This window comes from Eschrichtius robustus, chromosome 14 (genome assembly GCF_028021215.1).
Source record: "Eschrichtius robustus isolate mEscRob2 chromosome 14, mEscRob2.pri, whole genome shotgun sequence".
Lineage (NCBI taxonomy): Eukaryota > Metazoa > Chordata > Mammalia > Artiodactyla > Eschrichtiidae > Eschrichtius > Eschrichtius robustus.
This window is the reverse complement of record NC_090837.1, coordinates 40349999-40373461: the sequence shown is the minus strand read 5'-3', so window position 1 is coordinate 40373461 and position 23463 is coordinate 40349999. Positions and strand designations below refer to the sequence as shown.

Below are 23463 nucleotides of genomic sequence, written 5' to 3'. Positions count from 1 at the left end.
AAAAAGACGGGAGGGAGGGAAGAGTCTTATCAGAACTTGGAGTTTCGGGTGATCCCAAAGAAAAAGACTACCCTGTCTTGAAAGCATTTTCTCTTTCATTTCCAGAAGGGCGGCGTGGAATGGGATTAAATCCCTATGAGTGAGAAAGTTACATTATATGCGGCCAACAGACTTAAGTCGCTGGGAATTTGAACCCTTCTCTGTTGGTCAAGCTGTACAGACCACGTCCAGATGGGACCATGTTGAGCCCAGGTGGATAGCTGAGGGTCCGGAAACTAGGAGTAGAGCCGCCCACAGTGACAGAGGGAAACTAAGGTCATTCCAGAGAGACAGTTACTCGGATAAATTAGGTACTTGGTATCAGCTCTGCCGAAGATCGCTTATGGCCACTACCTATGGCCGAAGAGGGGTTAGACTAAGAGTGCAGGAACCAGCTTACTTAGGAAAGCTGCCCAGACAAAATATGAATACTTAATTTTTCTCACCTCTTTGGCTAGGAACGTGCCAGAATCAAAACAGGATTGGGATACATAAATGTATGAATGCTGGCACATGTTCTAACACTATGTTTGTGTATAGCCTAGCCTCCATTACTACACACACACACACACACACACACACACACACATGCCCTGAAATCTTGCTGTCCTGGCACACAGACACAACACAAGTCAGCTTCTCTCCAGCCCAGCAGGGCCAGTCCTCTCGATTACTGGGCCGGAAGATGTGGGTCACCACAAGGTCGATCCAATCAGCTGCAGGGGAAATTTGGGCCTGATTTTGCTTTGGCCGTTTTGCTGACTGCTTACATACAGGGCTTGGCTGTCACCTCTGGACAGACGGTTGTGGGTAAAGAGTTATCTCAAACCCTCTGATACCAACTCTGTTCTGTTTTGCCTGCATTTGAGAACGCAGGGAACCGAACGTTTCTTATTCTCAGTTTTCCATAACATAAATCTTACTGAACTGTAAGCCACAGATAGTACGAAATAATTCTTTCATAAGGAACCTCACTCCAGATCCTTGTCAGCTTGTGTCAAGGGCTCCGCCTCTGTCCTGCCTGCCTTGGCTCGCTCACATCTGGGCACCGGTCAGCCAGCACCGGACGAGCCTCTTTTAGCTGAACGTGACCATGTTTCACTTCCCCAGAACAACAGAAGACCCACGGTACAAAGCACGAGCTCAGTGCGTGCTGGGAGAGAGGCCTGGGGGAACGTTTAGGTGGGCGTTCATCCCCACGTACCTCCTTATTTTGCTGAGTGTTAACTTAATGTGAGGAAACTTCTCCTTGAAGGTCTCATTCATGTCCTTCTTGAGATCCGAGGGCTTCACGTAGTCGATCACCGTGGTCTGAAACAGATGGGGCGACACGGGTCACTCCTTAAAATACTGGTCATGGGTATAATCAAGTGCAAGTTAGAGCCAACTTCTAACACCCTGCACCACCAGCAACAGGGAACTCAGATGAGGGCCACCTCAAGGGCTCTGCTGGATGCAGGAATCTGACGGGCAGGGCCTCTGCAGGTGGATGGAAACCAAACCCCGTCCATCAGCAGGACAACACTTAGAAATCGTCAGGAGTCTGTGCCTGGCAGAAAAGGGAGACTCTCTTAGTGCCCGTGTTTCAGCCTGTTGTTCACAGAGTGTGATATCTGGACCCTCGCAGATCTGGGTACAATCCTCATGACCATCATAAGTCATCTGGCTGTGAGAGGTGTATTTATTTAATGACCCCCAACCTCAGATTCCACATCTGTAAAAGGCAAACAGCAACGGCGCCTACCTCATACGGCTATTTGGAGAACTACGTCAGAAGTGCTCTGTGCAGTGCTTGGTATACAGCAAGTGCTCAATAAATGTTAGCTACTGGTTTTTTATTTTTTTAATTGTGGGAAAATACCCATGACATAAAATTGACCATTTTTACCTTTTTTTTAAAAAAAAATTAATTAATTTATTTATTTTTGGCTGTGTTGGGTCTTTGTTGCTGCGCACGGGCTTTCTCTAGTTGTGGCGAACGGGGGTTACTCTTCGTTGTGGTGCGTGGGCTTCTCACTGCGGTGGCTTCTCTCGTTGTAGAGCACAGGCTGTAGGCGTGCGGGCTTCAGTAGTTGTGGCTTGCGGGCTCTAGAGCACAGGCTCAGGAGTTGTGGCGCATGGGCTTAGCTGCTCCGCGGCATGTGGGATCTTCCTGGACCAGGGCTCGAACCCATGTCCCCTGCATTGGCAGGCGGATTCTTAACCACTGCGCCACCAGGGAAGTCCATTTTTACCGTTTTTAAGTGTGCAGTTCAGTGGCATTAAGTACATTCACCATACTGTACAACCATTACCACCATCCACCTCTAGAACTGTTGACATCTTGCAAATCTGAAACTCTGTCCCGATTAAACGCTAACTCCCCATTCTCTCCCCCCAGCTCCTCCTGGAAACCACCATTCTACTTTCTGTCTCCCTGAATTTGACTACTCCTCATAGAAGTGGAATCACACAGTATTTGTCCTTCTGTGTCTGGCTTATTTCACCGCGCATGATGTCCTCAAGGTTTATCCATGTTGTAGCACGTTTTAGAATTCCCTCCCTTTCTAAGGCTGGATAATATTCCATTGTAGGTATATAATGTTAGCTATTATTAACAGTCCCGTGAACCCTGAGTTCCTCCTCCTCCCCTTCCCCTTCCTAATTCCATCCATCCTGAAAGACCGGCTCCTTCGAGCTCTCTCTGCGTACCCTGATCTCCCTTGCTTCTCTGTGCCTTACACTATTAACTCTGAATTAAAACTCAGTCTGGTGGGGAGGGATAAATTGGGAGATTGGGATTGACATATACACACTACTATATATATAAAATAGATAACTAATAAGGGCCTACTGTATAGCACAGGGAACTCTACTCAATACTCTGTAATGGCCTACACGGGAAAATAAAAAAAAGAGTGGATATATGTATATACATAACTGATTCACTTTGCTGTACACCTGACACTAATACAACGTTGTAAATCAACTATGCTCCAATTAAAAAAAAAACAAAACTCAGTCTGGCTGGATCTCAGCAGAGTAATCTTACCCCACCTCCTCAGGAACATACTTTCCAAGGGCTGCAACAACGTGTGATGCCACTCCTGGCTGGTTACGGGCGGTAACCTTTGTCAGGCAAAGCCAGAGAAAGAAGAAACCACACACTGTGATGAGAAGGCCGGTTCCCGTGGACAGCTACTGCCAGCCTTTCCAGAAGACACGTCCAAGGTCTCCTCAGCAGCTCTAACAAAAGTTGGTGGCTTTCTGTGAACACCCCCATTCAGAAGATGTTTGGTTGGACACGGTTTCAGAACAGGCACATGGAATGTCTCTGGTGTCACTTTTATAACCAAGAGCAGGCAAACAGCCTGCACGTCCAAATTCACACTGATCTCGGTGGCACCTTCTTTGCTTCTCTGGCCAAGAAAGGCAAACCACAGTCCTATTAACGCACACGATTCCACCAAGCTTGTTCAGAGCTTTTCCACTTCTGGGTGGAAGTGGACTCGGTGGGTGCAATGCCACGACTTCCGCCTCGGAGCTGTGGTCTTTCCAGCCCAATCAGGAAGGCTGTCCCTCAGCCGACCCAGGACACACCCATCTGGTAGCTGCCATGTGTCCCGGCAACGTGCCGGTGAGGAGCCGGGAAGTAGCAAGCAGTCGTGGAGCATGTGTGGACACGTGCGCGCACACACGCATGGGCAGTGCTGCTCTGCTGGGCAATGGGAGTGGGGTGCACACATTTTATGGAAGCCACTTACTACCAAAGTCCAGGAGAGTGGACGCCTTCCCTGTGGCAGCTCTCCAAGCCGTGCCTGTCATCCCAAACAAACGTCTCCTCTGGGCTGAACAGGATGTAAGATTTTTCATTTAGGAAACAGGCAGCAGAATGGGGTACCCCATCTAACACACTTACCTCAAGCTGGGCCCATCAGCCAATCAGCCAAGTTTTCTGTTTCCTAAATACCCAGTACCCCCTCCCCCTTTCTCCCACCCCTCCCCACATCCTGACCTCCCAGAGACAGCCCCTCCTGCTCTTCCTCTGCAGACGACCGTCGCGAGGTTTGCAATGATGTGAGCAGGTTCAAGCAAAGATTTGCCAGGTTTTGCTGGGGGCCAAAGCTGGGTGAGCCCCCAGCAAGGATATTCCAGGGGCTGGAGGAGGTGGGGTTGTGTGGGAGGTGTCTGGATCCCTCCCTGTGGCAACCACAGCAGCCCTGCTGTTTTCTGTCTTAAACGTAGATACACGCAACGCTTCTCTTGAAAGAAGGCTCCCACTGTCAAAAGAGTGCCTTCCAGCCACCTCACCTTACAGAGGAGGAAGCAGAGGGTCAGAGAGGTGATGGGGCTTGCCCCCACTGAGGTAGGGCACACTGGTTTCCTGCTCTTAATCAGACTGAAAGAGCACGGGTTAGTAGCAGCAGGGAGTAGCTCCAAGAGGCTGGCAGGTGGAAAGGGTTGGGGACGGTGGTTGGCAGGTCCATCTCCAGCGAGTCAGGCCTAACCTGCAAAATGTGGCTTAACCTCCCTGAGCTGAGTCTCACCTTCCTCTTCCCTGCACAAGGTAAGAATACCTGACGGGCTGCTTCAGAGGTTTATCTCAAAGATCAAACAGAGAACACGATGTACCTAAAGGACACTGAAGAATTTTATCAAGAGGACAACAGGGAGACAGCAGCAAACAAGTTCCGCTTCAGTCCCACTGAGTCAGTGTCTGAGGGTGGCGCCCTGCTCTCCACACCGTGATCTTGCCCAGGTGATTTTTATGCGAATCAGATCCTCCTTGCCTAGGCTGCAATGCCACTTCTGCAGGATCATCTTCTCTAAACCCCAGTGATTCACCTTCACTATACACTATGGCTTGGATATCCAACCCCCTTCTGGGATGCCTTGATGTACTCCCCGACTCCTTTGCAGCTAGAATTCCAAATACAATTACAGTTCTTCCTATCCCATGCATTGGTGTCAGAAAGCAGAGCTGAAGCAGAGGCTGGGCTTCTGCTGTTTCTGCTACCAAGAAGAATAGCTGCAGGAGCCCTAGAGTCCCACTTTCCATTTTGTGGGTGTAGACCACAGTAGAGCAGCATGGGTCTGGATCCAGTAGCAGTGGCAGCTTCCTGACCATGGAGGGGGCAGTACTGTTACATCCAGAGCTGACAGCCAGTGCAGATTCCCCTAGTGACCTGGTTCTGCAGTATGGTTTTGGGATCATTCCTGAAACCCCAACTTAGGCTGTTTCGTCAGCCTCCCCAGTGACTCTATAAGCTGTTTAGTACCCTGGAAGAAAACGCCTTTCTTCTTAAACTAGCTCGAGTGGATGCTGTGCTTCATAAATGAACCATAAGTGATGCATACACTGTTTTCACTGATGGCATTTACTGCTACTGTAACAGGACCTTACTGGGGGGATGTGGGATAGGGCAGAGCTCTGCTTCCCCTAAAGGCACCGATGTCATCAGTTCACCGCAGCACTGGGGTCCTCCCACGCCACTTCCTGACCAGTCCTAGCTTTAGAAGGGCCCCGTGAGCACCAACAACCCAGCTCAGCTTGCAGCCCTGGAGGTGGGGCAAGGAGGGCTCCGGCCACCCCCAAGCCCAGACCTTGCAGGAGAGACTTATTTTTACAAGTAGCCTCATCCTAGCTCTTGGGATACGAAGCTGGGACCTACTTTTCCTGGCAGCAGGATGAGTGGATAGCTACATTTGTTTCCATGCTGGACCCTGGAGAGGGGTGTAGAAGGAGGGCCAGTGAGCTGATGCTATGAGACCCTTGGCTCAGCACCCGGCCCCCAGCGAGGGCTGCACGTGGCCAAGCCCTCAAGTTCATGTTCTAAGTGGCAGAATTCCTCTGAACCCCAGCTCTGCCCCTGGAGGTACAGAGGTGGCACTCAGTGATGCCTTCTGTGCGGGGTTTCCAGCCACAGGGCCGTGTCCTGGTGACTGCTCCCCACGCCGGGCAGAAGGCTGGCTGGCAGCCTGATTCTCCATTTACCGATCTATTTGGCCATCACCTGGCTACTCTCTTTCCTCAACTAGATATAGTACATTTTGGGGGTGAGAGGGTCTCTGCAAACTTCCATCTTTCTGTCAAGGCCCCCCATTTCCTGACCTCCAAGTGGCCAGCAGCCCTGTCCTCCAGGGGGGTGTGGCAGAGGGAGGGTGGATCCACTGGGAAAGGTACAGGACGGACACAAGCCAGCTGGGCCCGCATTCCTAGGGGTTGCCAGCGTCAGGAAATCCAAGGGCATCTGGGGAAAGTGGCTGTGCATGCTGACTGCTGAAGGCTTGCTATGCCTGGACCTGAGGCAGGTGCCCAATAATAGTCATTCTAGTTCACTTGCTTACATATATTTTGGGGGGTGAGGTAGGTTGGCTTCTGGGGCAACGAAATGCTGCAAGATTCAAGACGGCAGGAGGATGGTGGTAAATCTTGGATGTCAGTCTGAGTGCCTTAGAACACAAAAGTGGTTGTATCCGTGTCCAGTGGCTGCTGTAACAAAGTACCACAGACTTCGTGTCTTAAACAACAGAAATTTATTGTCTCACAGTTCTGTATGCCGGAAATCCAAGATCAAGGTATCAGCAGGGCCACGGTCTCTCTGAAACTCTCCCTTGTTTCTTCCCAGCTTCTGGTAGTCCCAGGTGGTCCTTGGCTTGTATATGCATCATTCCAATCCCTGCCTCCACACGGTGTTCTCTCTGTGTCTGTGTTCACATGGCCATCTTCTCTCTGTGTCTCTGTCTTCTTAGAAGGACACCAGTCCTATTGGGCTAGGGCCCACCTTGCTCCAGTATGACCTCATCTTAACTAATTTACATCTGCAAACACCCCATTGCCAAATAAGGTCACATTCTCAGATACTGGGGTTAGGACTTGAGCCAATCTTCTTGGGGGACACGATTCCACCCACAGCAGTGGTGTCGCTTGTGATGGAGCTGCTGTGCAACCTCGCTGTACTCTGATCTCAGCCCTCCATCCCAGGCTGGATGCAGCGTCGCCCCTGCCTGTGAGGCCCCGCTCTGCCCCAGGCAGCAGGTTCTGGCCTTGACCTTGGTCTGAGGGAGCACGTCTCCTCTGCCCCCACCTCCTCCACCTCCAGATGGCTCTGGCTCACTCTTGCTCTCATCTCTGCTTCTCTGAGCTGCAGCTCAGTGGGGAGGATCCAGACTCTGGAGCCAGGTGCCTGGGTTTAAACCGCAGCTTGGCCACTCAGCATGTGGGCACTAGCGCAGGCGGCCTAAACTCTCTGTGCCTCCATCTCTTCATCTGGCTTCTCCGTCATGTGCTTTATGATGATGGCTGCAGGGCACCAGACGTACGGGCTGCTCGTGCTCAGCTGCTCGGGGCACGTGATCAGGGTGGCTGAATGGGTGGCCCCCAAAGCGACAATCTGCTCCCAGGCCCTTGCTCAGACAGGGCCTTGCACTCACGCTGCACCTGGAGCTTGCTGCTCCAGACCGGCCTGCTCGGGCCAGGCGCCAAGTGTGGGAAGAATAGCCCTGAGCCCAGGACGAACCCTTCAGGTAGATTCCAGAGGGATGACAGTCCTCACTGCCCTCAGCTCTGGTTCCCTCTAGGAAACACTTTCTGGAACGTAGCACGACTCCTCTGCATGGTCCTATCTGTCTGGAGGGAGCCTTACAACATCCTTTAGAGGCTGGACCTCCCCACGTTCCCTCCCTCCCCAACCCCGAGGGACAGTCATCCTCTTTCCAATGACGGGGGTGAGCCGAGGCGGCAGTACTGGAGGCTGAGCTGCTGGCGCGGGTTACGGTGGGCCCCCAGCCACCCATTCGTTCTGGCTCGAGAGAGAATGAATGAAACGGGAGGCCCATGCTTTGTTCCAGGTCCCCTATCAATCTAACTGCATGGTTTACAAAGACGCACAACGCCTGGGTTTTGCCAGTGCGCGTGTGTTCCTATGAATCAAAGTGCTAATAAATGGGCTGTGGTCCCCTACTGGTCTGGTAACAGACCGGGTGACCACTGTGCTCAGTGCCACCAAATTCCAGGCCACGGGATTTGCCAAGTGCAGGGGTCCTTGCGGCCCCAGCAGGGGCCAACAGCTGGGCCCGGCTGCGTGAGGGATGGGCAGCTCCATCCTTGGCGCCTGTGATTCGCAGGGTGGGGTGGAGCGAGAGATCACTTAAATGCACTTTCTCGCAGCTGCCTGGCTGCGGGGAAGCTGTGTGTGCACAGCTGCAGAGAGAAGAAGGAAGGTCAGCTGGGAGGAGGAGACCATTCCAACGAAACGCAGAAGGTCCAGGAGATGCAATTCAGAAAGGAGCCCTGCCCGGCCTGCCCCGCCAGAGAGGCAGGCAGAGTTAGGAAAGGCCCAGCATGGGGGCTGATGCCACACATCCCTTCTGAGATAACAGGAAACGACGGTAAGACCACAACCTAGTTCTCCAGCTGGAAGAGTTTACTGCGCCGCGCCGAGACACCCTTTGCTTTTTACCAAAACAAATAAAGGCTTGGACTCATCATGAGAGAAGGGAGGGAGCCTCCACAGAGCTGACCTTGGGCCCCATTCTGGCCCAGGGCACCACCAGGATGCCCTAAAGGGAAGGCCTCCCAGGGTGGGGTTGGGGTGCAACAGGAGAGGGTGGGAGGCAGCAGGTGTGCGCTGGGGGTGCGTGCACCCTAGTAACAGTGCTGGAGGAGAACAAGGGGCTCAGAGCTGACAGGTTGCGTGCTTCCACTCGGGGCCTGGTAAGGCTCTCCTTCCTTTCGTTCCCCACCTCCAGGGCTCACGTCTCCCTAGGGACTCTTAGAGCAGTTCTGAACTGATGTGAGCTTGCTGTCGACTCTGCTGACGTTCCCCTCTGGGTCAGAGGAGCCTCTGGGGGGCAGGAACATTCCAGAAGAGCCAGGTTCCAGCCGCAGGGCTACCTGAAACCCAGGAGGCAGCAGGGAGCTCGGGGCAGGTGTGCGGCCTCTCTGAGCCTCACTTTCCTGGCCTGTGAAACGGAAGTTACAAGGCAGTGATGTCTGCAGCCCTCTCCAGTGCCAACAGCCAGCCTCCACTGCACTTGCCTGACATCCACGGGGCTCCGAGCCCAGTTGGGCACCGGAAAGCACACGTGACCTGCTCGCTAAGGAAAGCAGAGCCACGGCCCTTGACGAAATCTATCTCACCACACACAGCTGGGCGTTTCGGCTGTTCTCTGTTTATTCCTTTTCCCTGAGAGGACTGTAAATCACAAGGAAACTACGGGAATGAGTGCACAGACCACTCGGCCTGGGGCTGCATTTGTTGCTATTTCTACCCATCGGATTCCAAACACAGGATCCTGGGTCTGACCTCTGCCCCTTCCCTTAGGCGAGCAGGTCTTCAGGTTCTCTCACTGAAATGAGATGGTTCGCAAATCGAGGAGAGGCACACAGGGAAAGCTGCCTTTGCGTCAGGATTACACCACCATGTGGACTGGCCAGGTGTGCAAAGCACGTTCACGGTTTCAGACATGTGTCGAGTGTTTACCTGGTACTACAGAAACTTCTGGAGTAGTGTTTCCACCCACCTGAGATAACAGTGGGTGGACGTGGCCCTGAGGTCACACACACACCCAGATAGTATTTGGATGCACTTTTAAATGCATGCTTCTTAAAGGGTGGTCTCAGAGCACGAGCTGATGAACTGTGTTTGCAGTGTCATGTTAAAAACCACAAAGTGATCATCAAAAATCTGAGACAAATGCAGAGAAAGGGAGCAGATGCTACATCTTGGTTGAAATGTAAAGCAAAGTTTCGTTTCATATTATTTTTACAAGGAAAAAAAAGATTAAAAAAACCCCCACAATACTGATGCATGCTACCACATGGATAAACCTCAAAAACATTATGTTAAATGAAAGAGGCCAGACGCAAAAGACCATATAGTATATGATTCCATCTTCATGAAATGTCCACAATAGGCAAGTCTATAGAGACAGGAAGTACACTGGTGGTTGCCTAGGGCTTAGAGGATGGATGGGTGCTTAAGGGTATGGGGGCCTCTTTTTGAGGATGACGAAAATGTCCTGAAATTGACTGTGGTAATGGTTGCACAATTTTGTGAATATACTAAAAACCACTGAATTGTACACTTTAAAGAGGTGAATTGTATGATATGTGAATTTTATCTAATAAAACTGATACCAAAAAACCCCCAAAATCCCAAAACCCAAACCCAAAACAGAAAACAAAACCCACCACGATGCAATAAGGCATTTTATTTTTACACTTACATCAAAAGCTGGCAGGCCTCAAAGCCCCACTGCTCAGCGTTTGTGCAGGCGCCTGGCAGGGAAGTTCCAGGGCCCCTTCAATTCTCCAGAGAGGCCCAGCAATGGTGTTTTTGTAACGCTGAACTACTTTTCTTAAAGAGGGTCTCCCGAATTGAATAAGCTTCAGGCATCTGGAAACCTGAGGGCCTGGAAAGAGCCTTGCAAGGGAGGGGCCCCTGGGCTCAAGGTGCTTTAGCTTCTCAATAAATCCACCTGCAGACAGGTAAGTAAGTGCCCACGTCATCCAGACAGCTTTCAGTGAAAAAGAAATATGGAGGGAAAGCAGAATCCAATCTCACGGAAGCCTGGACTAATCTCCTTTATTGTCTTCTATTCCCTCGTGCTCAGTATCTCATACTGTCCTGAAAAATTAAGTTCTAAGATATATTCCCACAACCCTGGGGAGATGCTGAAACGGAAGGAGGGGCTTTTCTATGAGTCCTTAGATCGTAATATTAATAAAAGAATGGGCACTGTATCACAGAGATCAATCCAAGAGACATCCTCTGGAGACTGAGATACCTATAGATATCACAAAGGTTGTGAGTCAGCTTTCTTTCTGTTGTCAATACAGTTCGAGAGGGCTTTCTTCCTGGGAAAGGAAAAGGATCCAGAAATCCCTTCACAGAACGTTAATTTTGTTGGCATTATCTCAGTCAGTTCTCTTTATTTTCTCCTCTTGATTGCTCTCCACACCCATAAGGGGGGGAAAAACCACTACCGACTTCAGCTGCCAGGTTCTAATGATAAATAACCGCTCTCTAGTGAAACTTTAATTATAGGCCAGGAGGCACAGGGCAGGAAGCACCGGTTCTAGTGGGAGGCCTCTGGCCCCCCTCACTGCATTGAGAAACCATATGAAGCTCAGGCCCTACAAGAACCTGCATGTAGCCAAGAGGCTCGACATACTTTCATGTTTCATGGTCACCTTCTAGAAACCGTAAGGCCAAAACCACGGGGGCAGCTGCAGTTTGATTTCCACATCTGCACCAGGAATTTTTTTTTTTTTTTTTCCGTTCAAACCTCTCCTTTGCCCTTTCACAATGGCTAATACTGGGAGTGACTTGCTTGGATCAAAGTTAAAAAATACAACTGTAACTACAAATGCAAGACCAGTTTCAAAGGGTTCCACTTAAACTCTGTAAATAACAGCCTTCTTTCTGAGCCTCGGGGAATGTTCAGCTCTGGAACCCTCCCACTTTAAGGCACGTCCCAGCAGTAGCAATGACTGGACTTTTTATCTTCTACTGAGAACAAACATGAACGAAAATATACCTTCAACTACATCCTGACTGGTAAACGTCACCTCCACTGACTCAGAAAGCCCGCTCCTAGGTATTTACCCAAGAGAAATGAAAATGTATATCCACAAAAAGACTTGTATGTGAATGTTCATAGCAGCAATATTCATAATATCCCTAAGTTGGAAACAACGCAAATGTCCATCAATAGGAGAACGGGTAGATAAATGATGGTATATCCATACAATGGAATCTTACTCAGCAATTAAAAAAAAAAAAAACAAACTACTGACACATGCAACATGAGTGAATCTTACAGATATTAAGTTGTGTGAATGAAGATGGATTAAAAAAAAAACACAGTACACAATTCCGTTCATATGAAGTTCCAGTAGAGGCAAAACCAATCTTTGGTGACAAAAGTCAGAACAGCGGTTGCCTTTGCTGGGAGGGGGTATGAAGCAGAACACGATGGAAAGGAGGGAGCTTTCTAAGGGGATAGAGGTGTCCTACATTTTGGTCAGAGTGGAGGATACAAACTTCATGGAACTATACACTTAAAATTGGTACGTTTGATTAGCTATAAGTTATACCTTAATATGAAAAGAGAAAAAAATGGCAGGACTTGCCTGGTGGTCCAGTGGTTAAGACTTCGCCTTCCAATGCAGGGGGTGCGGGTTCGATCCCTGGTCGGGGAGCTAAGATCTCACATGCCTCCCGGCCATAAAACCAAAATATAAAGCAGAAGTAATATTGTAACAAATTCAATAAAGACTTAAAAAAAAAAATTGGTCCACGTCAAAAAAATCTTTAAAAAAAAAAAGGCTGCTGCAGGATTTGATGGGGTAGAAGGACTATGGCTCATCACTGTAAAGCTTGCTTGATTCTGTAGAGGCCACACCAACACCTCAGACCCTGAAATTCCACAGGTATAGGATACCCCAAAACCCAGGACAACAGCCCCTGGTTCTCAGATCTGGGCCTCTGCTTGGCTGGCCGAACTTAAACTGCCCTGGGGGCCTCGTGGGGAAAGGCATATGGCAGCAGGACCCCAGAGGCCTTGGAGGTTACCATTTAGGGAGGTGTGTGGCGCTGCTCAGTCAGCCTGTGAGGGACTTGCTGGTTCCCTTCCCCAACTTCCACAGCAGGGAGCCGGGGAGGCGGAGGGAGGAGCGGGGCTGCACACGCTTCTCACAGGGCTGAGTCCGCCTGCAGGGGGAGCCCTGCCAACCATGAGGGTTCACCCCGCAGCAGGAACGCTCCAAGCTGTGTCAGCTCTTCCTACCCATCTACAGGCCAAGATGTGCCCCAGACCCTCAAAGAGGGCCTTTAACAACCTGGATTCGACAACCCTGTAGCTCCCTCTGTCCACCCTGGTAGCGGCGCCTATTGACAAGTGCAGCTCCCTGAGCATGGGGTCAAGTTAGCACAGAAAATTTGTCAGGATCATCATTCTATTGACTTCCGTGTGTGTGTGTGTGTGTGTGTGTGTGTGTGTATAAAGGGCAGTGACTGTTACTGTTAAAAATATCCATTTTACACAAGGTCAACCTCTTGCACACTTCAGGCTCTTGCACATGGGGCCATCCCCCCCAAGGCCTGGCAGTCCTCTCTCCCCTCAGCGTTCACTTTTGCATGTCTTCAGGGGAGCCTTCCTTGAGGCCCACCTCCAACCCCTAACCCTCCCTGTCATTCCTCACCACTTTTCTAAGACGATTCCTTCCTTACCCTCCTCACTACAGTGACTTGTGTACTACTCGCTGTCTGACTTCTCCACTCATTTTAAGGTTGAGAAGAATGGGGTCGGTGGCTGGTTTGTCCTCCACTGTATAAGGAAGCACCTGGCCTGGCACATGGTAGGGCCTCAGTCAATATTGGTTAGATGGACAAATTCTATACCTGTTACCCAACACACAAAATAAAGCAAGCAAACCAAAGCCAAACCCCCTACCCTTGCTCCTGCAAGTTCAATGCCAAAATGCATGTGAAGCCACGTCTGCTTCTAGAGAGGAAGTCTCCTGGAAGCCAGTCTGAGGCAGTTTGTAACTATGACATGCATGTCAGTGCTGAAAAGTGGACGGCCCACGTTTATCAAAGTACCAACATCTATGGCCAGAGCAGAAGGAGATGTAGGTCTTATGCAGCTGACCAGGCAAATGCAGTTCATGAGCAATTTCATTCTCTAAAAAATGGACGGTTACAGGAAGCACAGGCTACAGATTCAATGTAGTGAACTGAAAAATGACCCACTTGGGATCATAAAACGAGGAGGGTAGGACATACACACTGACTTGGCAGGTCATCTAGCACACTGTCTGGTGGAGCGGGGGAATGATCTGTCTGCACAGGTGTGCACATGTAGACTACAGCCCAGAACCTCGGAGCTCACAATTAAATCATTTAAAGAAAAAAAACCAAAACAACCAGAGCCACACTGGCCAGACACCAGGCCTATAAAAGGAGAGGTCAATGTTATCACCAGACGTAACATGACTACAGAAGAGCGCCCCTCCAAACCCCAACGCCAATCAAAAACAGTGCACCTTCTTATTCTCTTGGTTACCTAGAAATCTGTTAAACTGTTGGCCCAGAGAATCATCTTCACATTTTACCCTGAGGTCGGGGGTTCTGCCAATGGCTGCTGAGGGACGTGGATTCAGAGGCGCAGTAGGAAGAGTACTAAGCCCAGGGTTCTAGCCTCAGCCCCTCACTTCCTGTCTGTCAACTCTGACAGCCTCACTCAGACTCCCTGAGCCCCAGTTTCCTGCCCAAATTACTTAATAAAGTGAACTTTAATAAATAAAGCAGTGAACAACATGAAGAACCCTTACTGTTACACAAGTCACGAACTTTCACTTGCTCCCTCCACGACATCAGGGTAAGGATTCTGGTCATTTACTGGACATTTCTTATGTGCCAGCTGATAACGGATAAGCCCTCGTTTTTAGAAAGAAGTAAATAAACTAACAGGTCATAGGTAGAAAAAAAATAACTCTACATGGCTCTGGTTTTGCTTTCTGTGTTAGGAGTTGGAGAATAAGGATAGGAGAGAGAGGAGACGGGGCAATTTTAAACAAAATGCCTTTGGCAATTCATTCTGATTCAATGTGGCATTTTATTTTATTTTATGTTTTAAAATGTTTATTTATTATTATTATTTTTTAATGATATTTTATTTATGTATTTAATTTATTTATTTTTGGCTGCGTTGGGTCTCCGTTGCTGCATGCGGGCTCTCTCTAGTTGCGGCGAGCGGGGGCTACTCTTCGTTGCGGTGCACTGGCTTCTCGTTGCGGTGGCGTCTCTTGTTGCGGAGCACAGGCTCTAGGTGCGCGGGCTTCAGTAGTTGTGGCTCGCGGGCTCTAGAGCGCAGGCTCAGTAGTTGTGGCGCACGGGCTTAGTTGCTCCGCCGCATGTGGGATCCTCCCGGACCAGGGCTCGAACCCGTGTCCCCTGCATTGGCAGGCGGACTCTTAACCACTGCGCCACCAGGGAAGCCCCTAAAATATTTATTTATTTATTTTATTTTTGGCTGCGTCGGGTCTTAGTTGTGGCATGCAGGATCTTTCGTTTCAGCGTGCAGGCTTCTCTCTAATTGTGGTGCACGGGCTCCAGAGCGCATGGGCTCTGTAGTTGTGGTACACGGGCTCATTAGTTGCTGGAGCGCGGGCTCAGGTGCCCCGTGGCATGTGGGATCTTCGTTCCCAGACCAGGGATCGAACCCGCGTCCCCTGCATTGGAAGGCAGATTCTGAACCACTGGACCACCAGGAAGTCCCTCAGTGTGGCATTTTAGAATGATCTCTGAGCTATCTGCCAAATTACAAGAGGATATACGTTGAAAGTGAACAGCGAGGGCCTGAGTTCTGCCTGGTGTTTCTCTGTCGTCAGCTACTTGCCAGATGCTCAGTGAGAAGAGAAGCTGGGGGTTGGGGTTGGGGGGGGGGTCCCACTGCTGAGAACACTAAGCTTAGAGTGAGTGCATGGGGTGGGGTCCCACTCTGGTCTTTGCAAACACAGGAGCCTAGAACAGAAAAAGGACCCTCTGCTCACTCCTGGGGCCAGGGCTTCTGACATCAGCCGGCAGGGGAGGAGCAAGGGAACCAGAGTAGGACATTTTCAGCTGCACTCGCCCCTCCAGGCCTGGCAGGGGGGCGGTGGGGACATCCTGGGTCGGTGCTCTCTACCTGATGGTGTGTGTGGCAGGCCTGGCGCGGTGGGTTTCTCTAAAAGCCCGGCTCCCACAACCCCACAGCAGCCCAGGCTCTGCCCACATCCAAGTCAGGACAAGTCTGCCCAGTAAAAGTACACAGGACCCTGTCAGGCCCCACTGGTGTCTGGAGAAACAGCGGCCAGAGCGGTGGGAAACGGTGGTCTGCCAAAAGCAGAAACCAAATTACACAAAGGGAAAGAGAGGAAGAGCCTGTGAAATAAAAACAGCAAGGAAAGGTTTTGCATTTAACACCCACATTGTCCTACTTTCACTTTCCCAGGAGATGATTCTGTCATCCAGAACCCAGTGCCAAATGTTTGCTCAGAGTGTGTGCGGAGGCCTACGGTCACCGAGGAACTCCAAACAGCTGAACTTGAACTCAGTGCTGCCAGTGATGGGGCATGATTGGTGATCTCCTACCTAGTGGGGTCCATGGACACCCTCAGAGGTGAAGCTGCACGCTGAGCTGGCAGCTTTCACGGCTGCTGGCAATCCAGCCTTCTCAAGCCCTCTGAAGTGGTGGTGTACCTAGGCCAGGTGGCCGGCAGAATCCTGGATGTGATGCTGGTCCTTCCCTGAGTGACCCACACTCGGCGGGTGGTGGGGGAGGTCCTCGAGAAGAACCAGGCAGAGCAGTGTTTGAACAAGCCCCCAACCCCAGGAAGAGCCACTGTCCATTAGGATGAGCATGGCACCTCCAAGTTCTCCGAGGAGGCTGAGGGGGTCAGCTCCCCTGCCACCCCTCCGCCGCCACTCACCATGTACGAAGGAAAGATCAGAACTCGTTTGTGCTTGCCGCAAGGCCACTGGGGGTCATCCAGGAGATTCGGGTCATAGTCCATGAACTCTCCCGGGTCGCTACCTGAGGATCACACGCAAAATGATAACTAGGGCCCGGGACCTCCTGAAGCAGAAGTAGCCGGGTGAATGCCTGGCACAAAGTTAGACTGAAGACAGGGTGGCTTCAGGTCACTGAGCTCAGAGTCACATTGCTCGCTCTGACCGTCAGTAGGCGTCTCTGCACGCCCGTGAAGTGTACGCCCCGGCAGAGGGGTTCACCAAACACTTAACACTCTCTGCCATTTTTCCCATTTAAAAAAATTATGTATTAATCTCCCTGACCCGGGAGAGCACAGAACCTCACGAGCATGAAAGATGCCGTGAACACTCACAGATTACAAAACGTGGCACGGAAAAGGCTCATTTTCTAAACGTGCAGATCAAATGAGCCTCAAGTTATTGCACGTGAGAAGCACGTTTGTTGTGAGTGGTTCCGGGCAGGCTATGCGGTCTGAATGAATGCAAACCACAGCAGCCACCAGTGCAAACAGCAGTCAGTGACCAGGGGTGGCCGAACATCAGCACAGTGCTTCTGAACTCAGCACCTGGAGAGGCCTAAGGAGCTTCGTGTTCACCTGGAATTCCTCTGACAGTGGACATAATCCTGCTTCATAAAGCATTTTTCTGCCCGTGTGGATTCTCACAAAGGCTTGTACGGGCCAAGCTGGAAGCATCCAAGTCTCCCGTCAGCAGCCGAGTAAGCTCACCCACTGTGAGACTCACAAAGGAAGTTCTCACACCGGATGGTACGTTTATGGCCCAGTTATTTGAAGAAAGGCCAAACCTGAGCACTAGGAGAATGGAGGCAAGAACCAGGTATTTGGAGAGATGAGGAGCTGAGCGGTGGAGAGAAGCCGGGGAGTCTACCCATCTCTGCAAGGCGGCCTGGGCGTGTCTCCTCATGGGAGCTCAGGGGCTGGCGACTGAGGCCTCTCATTTAAAGAGCTCGCCCCTGGGCAGGGTTGTGAGCCTGCCTGGCCTGAAATCCGGTTGCCCAAAAGTCCCGTCACCTGCGGGATGAGCTCACGCTCCAGGGCACCTGTCTCCCAATGTGCACAGGGAGACCCAATCCACACCGTCCACCAAGGCACCTCCGGCTGCAAGCCACCCAGACCAGCCAGGCCCCAGCTTACCTGTGTCAAGGCTCCCCTGGGCGCTGCTCGCCCGGCCGATGGAGAGGCTGCGGTGGCTCAGGGTACGGAGCTGGGAGAAGGAGGACATGGAGTCTAAGGTGTTTCTCCGCGCTCCAAAGGCATTCGTGGGTAACAGAAACTGGGTATAAGAAACAGTCTAAAAGGTGAAGACAAAAACGGGCCAGTGATTAACCCCGGGCAGTGTTAGGTTTGCGTTCTGACCAAGCAGCGTTGCCACGCCAAGTTCACGTCCATATTCTTATTGCTGCAATTCTAAAATCCAAGATCCGAAAAATGAAATGTGTTTTGGCACTCGTTTGTGCCAAAACCTAAACTGGACTGACTAGAGGCCATCTGTAGTTTTAATTTATCCCACTTGGCGTGAATATTCACGTTATGGGGCAGAGATATTAGTGTGTCTGATAACAAGGTACTATCGCAGAGGCTGCTAGGATGTTGTCTAACACAAGAGGCATACATCGTGGTACTTTTTCTAATCCACCAAGTGCAGAATTCTAGAATATCAGGTCCCAAGAGTCTCGGATAAGGGACTGTGCCCTCCCATGTTCCCCTGGCAGATGCTGTGTCTATGACGCTCATCTCACTTCATCCTCCCTCCTTCCTCTGTGAACACTCAACCTTCAGGAATGAAGAGGCAACACGTGTTTTTCTTTTCACCCACTTGGAGAAACACGGCTCATACACCCCGACACGTGAGCTCAAGGCCGATGTCATTTGGGCGCAGGGGTGACCAGCTGTTCTGCGGGAGGGGTGACGGGTAGGTCGTTTGCTGCCCCAGCAGCTTTACCTACAAGCAAACTACACTGGACGACTTCCCCAAAGACACCCTTGCGTCGTCTCCATAAACAGGCTTTGGGAGTGTTTACAAAGACCGCCTGGATCTGGCACAAAAAGGTCCAGTTCATATTTCAACCTTCCCTCCTTAGACTTCAACCTAGCAGCTCAGTGAATTGTGGATGAAAGTGGGATGTGACAGCCCCCTGCTCGGTAGTCACTCTCTCAGGCCGAGGGACTCAGCCTCTCAGGACCATGGGTAGCAAAAAACACTGTCTAGTAGTGGGATTGCTGCCTGCCGTCACCACCAGTTAATGCATGTTCAAACCACCCGCCACTCCATCCTGGAACATGCACCTGTGTGCACGCACGCACGTGTGTGTGTGTGTGTGTGTGTGTGTGTGTGATAAAGTAGTCTCCCCTTACCCACAATTTCAGTTACTCATGGTCCAAAAATATTAAATGGAAAATTCCAGAAATAGGCAATTCATAAGCTTTAAATTGTGCGCCATTCAGAGTAGTATGATGAAATCTAGCACTGTCCTGCCCGGGATGTGAATCATCCCTCTGTCCAGCTGATCCCATCCCTTAGTCACTGAGTAGCCATCTCGGTTATCAGATTGACTATCATGGTATCACAGGGCTTGTGTTCAAGTGACCCTTATTTTACTTGATAGTGGCCCCAAAGCACAAAAGTAGTGATGCTGGCAATTCGGATATTCTCTTACTGTGCTTAATTTATAAATTAAACTTTATTATTGGTATGCATGTATAGGGGAAAATATGGTATACATAGGGTTCTGTACCACCCAAGGTTTTAGGCATCCACGGGGGGTCTTGGAACATATCCCCTGAGGATAAGAGCGGGTGACTGAACTGGTCAGGACCAGCATTAGTGGCGAAATAGCTGTGCTGCTATTTAACCCATGTGCACACCCGGGATCGGGGACAGCCTGGTGTCACGCACCCAGAATCGTGTCCCACATCGGGTTACCCAGCACGAGCGCAGCTCGTGGTCCATCACACAGCCTCTGCTTCCTGACCCTTGTGGTGTCTGTCGAACAAGCTGGTGGCCTGGAAGCCAGGCAGCCTTACCTTCCCATCAGCGCCCAGCTCCACGCCTTCCAGGCCAATGATCTCTTTCAGGCTCACGGCTCCTGCTGACTGTCTCCCTCCGTCCAATTTCAAATCCCTGGGGGGGACAAGCCGAGAATAAAAACGGTTCTGTTTGCACCCAAAGGAGCCACGGAGATGTCTCCTGACGGGACACGACAGTCACACTCGCAAAAATGACAGAGTCCTGCCGGATGAGACCCTCTCTTTGTCCCTCCTTCTCAGCGACACTCCGTGGGTAGGCAGTTCTACCCACTTTGAAATAAACGAAATCCAATTGAACAGACAGCCTGAAGACGAGAGTCAGGCTCAGAAGCCAATGGATTACCGATGTCCCTTCCTGCTCGGCAAGGCCATTGGCTCTTAGCTGGTCGGCTAACCGGAAGCCAGGGGGAGACCAGCTCTCCCTGCCACCCCCTTATTAGATGGGAGAGAGAAATTCTTACCCTAAACAGTTCTCAGCTTTAGTACTAGTAGCGAAGGAATTAATGCCACAAGAGCCACCCCAGCTACCTTGCCAGGCCACTTGGACAATGATTATCTTTCTATAAAAGAATAATCTCCAGTGTTGACAGCAAGCATTTATAGAGCACTTCACAATTTACAAAGACTTTCACACATCCTCCATTTCATTCTTTAAAATCATCCTATCAGACAGGCATTGCAATTATTATCCTACTTTACAGATGAGAAAAAAAGAACCCAGAGCAGGGAAACAGCTCACCAAGGTCACCCTAATAGTGGGCTGTAGAGACCGGTTTTGCAACTAACGCTGTATCTTGTGCAGCACGTGGCCTCGGTCTGGCTGTGCCTCTGCTCAGGGGTAACTGCTCACATGTTCATGGACAATCCCCCTCCTTACAGCAGTTCTCAGACTTTCGCTGCATATTCGAGTCACCTGGGATCTTTGACAAACTACAGGCTCAGAGACACTGCGGGTTCAGTTCCAGATCACCCCAATAATGCAAATATTGCAATAAAGCGAGTCACATGAATTTTTTTGGTCTCCCAGTGCTTATAAAAGTTATGTTTACATTATGCTGTAGTCCATTAAGTGTGAAATAGCATTATGTCTAAAAAACAATGTACATACTTTAATTTAAAAGTATTACTAAAAAATGCTCACCATCATCTGACAATGCAAGGTTGCCACAAACCTTCAATTTGTGAAAAAAAAAAAAACAAAAACGCAGTATCTGTGAAGCACAACAAAACGAGGTACGCCTGTACTGTGTCTGGCTTCCATCCCCAGACATTCATTCTGATTCAGCTGGACGCAGGTGGCAGGAGTTTTCAACGCTCCCCAGGTGATTCCAAATTGCAGCTACGTTTGGAAGCTCTCTCTTCCAGCTTGGCTCTACTACACAGTGCTTATCAGTCAAAGCTGCCCCAGCCTGGCAGTATCCTGCCGTGTGGCCTGGAGGGAAGCACCCCATTCAGGGGTGTCTCTTACAACCTCAGCAAGAATAAACAAAATGTAAAGGCAAGACTCTCCAGGCCAAAGGTGAAGGAATCATGGAAAGAGAGAAAGGGAGCCGGGTGAGAGGTGGGGAAGAGACAAGAGGCCGCCCCCTCCCACCTTCTAAGGAGGAAAAAAAAAAAGTATTCTCGCACTTTGTTGAGCAGTCATCCTTGTCTACGGGCATCCCATGCATGAACTGACTCCCTAATCCTATCTGATTAATGACAGTTTCCGTAAGAAACACCCAAGACCTGCATCTAGTAAGTACGATATTTTCTAAGGTAGTCTCCTTGGGAGGCCAAGGTCGTGTCAAGCTCAGGATTTCTCTGGAGCCCCTTTTGGAATCAACACTAACGTCAGGCAGAAAACAACAACAACAACAAAAAACAACCAACCCATCCCAGTCTTCAAACTTTATATGTATATATACAGTGCATGTGTATGTATGTGTGTTTGGGTGTGTATTTATAATATTTTTTAAAACCTTGAACACTTACTACTTGAATCAGTGTCCCCCCACCCCAATTGACCAGATTTCACTGTACGTGACTTCAGGTACTTCCGAACATCAAACTCACCCCTTAAGGACAACACAGAACAGCACAGTAACCCACAGAATTGCAAATACTTCGTTAAGAGGTGCAAATCACCCCCTCGAGAGCCCCTAAAATGTTCTGAGCAACAGAAGTGCTCTCGGGATGTGTCTGAGTTCTCCCGCAGGGGCCTCCTCTGCTGGGGCCACACCCACCGAGGGCTCTGAGGTCCAGGCTGATGTGAGTCATATCACTTTATGAATATGCCATGCCAACAGAGACACCTGTTTTCCAGTTATTGGCCTCAAATCCAAAACTGGAAGGACCAGGTGGGCTGGAGCAGAGCAGGGCTCAGCAAGGCCGCCAGAACCTCAGGACCTCAGGTACCCAGAGACCACGTGCCCAGCTGACTCACCTCCTACATGAGCCATCGGGGCAGCTCTCAAAAGACTTCCTCAAGCAATTAAGGACGGAGACGATGACTGCACCAGGGCAACTAACAAAGGGAAATGCCTTCAGAGCAAGAACCCGAACAAGACATGGAGGCAAAAATAGCAGTGGTGGGAAAGGATGGAGAGGCCCAATGGCGGAAGACCAGGGGCTGAGCTGGTACAAAGAAGCAGAGCCTGATCTTTTGTTAAAGGACACACGACGTGCTTCTGCGGACTTACTGCTTTTCCAAAGCCTAAACCAGCAAGCACGTGCCTCAAATTCCCAGCTCCCAAAGAACTGTCTCCTTGTTTCCACTTCACCCAGATGGAGAACATTATTTAGGACTGAAACTAATACAAAAGCAAGGAATATCTTTATGGGATGAGAAGACCAAAAGAAATAAGGAGTATTTAAATAGGCCCCTATTAAGAGTGCTCCTGTTGAAAAAGAATAGATACATGCATACGTATAACTGAATCACCTTGCTGTACACCTGAAACTAATACAATATTGTTAGACAACTATGCTCCAATACAAAATACAAATTAAAAAAAAAAGAGCGCTCCTGGATGGAGAGCTGGCTACAGGCAGGTACAGAGTCTGTATCCTGTCTACTTGGTGTCTGATGTGTGAAGATGCTTAAAGAAGTGCTTACTGAACGGAGCTAGTCTGACTCTTTGCTGGTTCATAAAGACGGCACAGAAGGTGGGTGTTTTTCCATCGTGCCCCTTTGCATCTGTCTCAATTTGCTCCCAGGCTCACTGCTTCCCTGGGGCAGCTCTGCCTTTGCCTTCGCCAGCTGGCCCCTCGATACTGGATGCACACACCCCACTTCGCAGAACCAAACCAGCCACCTTCACTCCACACTCTTCTTCTTCACTCCTCCCCCGTGGCAAATGGAGCCATAACAAAAGTTATACTTTCTGTGCACACATGAAATGCAAGACTCCTCTCCATGAGATAAACCCCAAGTCCCATTTAAAGGAACAGGGATTCTTAGACTGTCCAAGCACCTCCTGGACACTTTGGACCACACGGAAGAGAAAGCGTGACGGGCAAAACTCCACTACCCCCGACCGCGGGCACCCATCCTTCGCGAATTACTGCGCCCTTCTGCTTATCGCAGCCACCCTTCCCGCTGGCGCTTCACTTGTATCTTTCTACTTTCTAAATAACTACGGCATGCTGAGAAAGAAAATAAGCCAGGAGGATAGTGCATCCACCCTCACCGGCTACTGAGAAAACACACACTGCTCATTATAATCCAACAGAAACTCCCCCAGTGAGGGAACCTCCTCCATCTGAGCCGTCCTGCAGGGCATCCACGAGCCACATGTGGCAACGGAGCACTTGCAGTGTGCCCAGTTGACTGAGAAACTGAATTGTTAATTTGGGGTAATTTTAGTTAAAATTTA

At 50.2% G+C, this 23463-nt stretch overlaps 1 protein-coding gene across 1 annotated transcript in view; it reads right to left on the bottom strand.

Annotated features, from left to right (window-relative positions):
- The window catches only part of CABLES1 (Cdk5 and Abl enzyme substrate 1), a 106737-nt gene that overhangs the window by 3679 nt on the left and 79595 nt on the right, over nt 1-23463 (bottom strand). The window contains exons 5-8 of the mRNA XM_068562248.1: nt 19604-19700; nt 17714-17870; nt 16499-16602; nt 1244-1350 (exon numbers count right to left, since the gene is read on the bottom strand). Coding sequence (XP_068418349.1) covers nt 1244-1350; nt 16499-16602; nt 17714-17870; nt 19604-19700 — 465 coding nt within the window. The remainder of the gene's footprint in view (nt 1-1243; nt 1351-16498; nt 16603-17713; nt 17871-19603; nt 19701-23463) is intronic.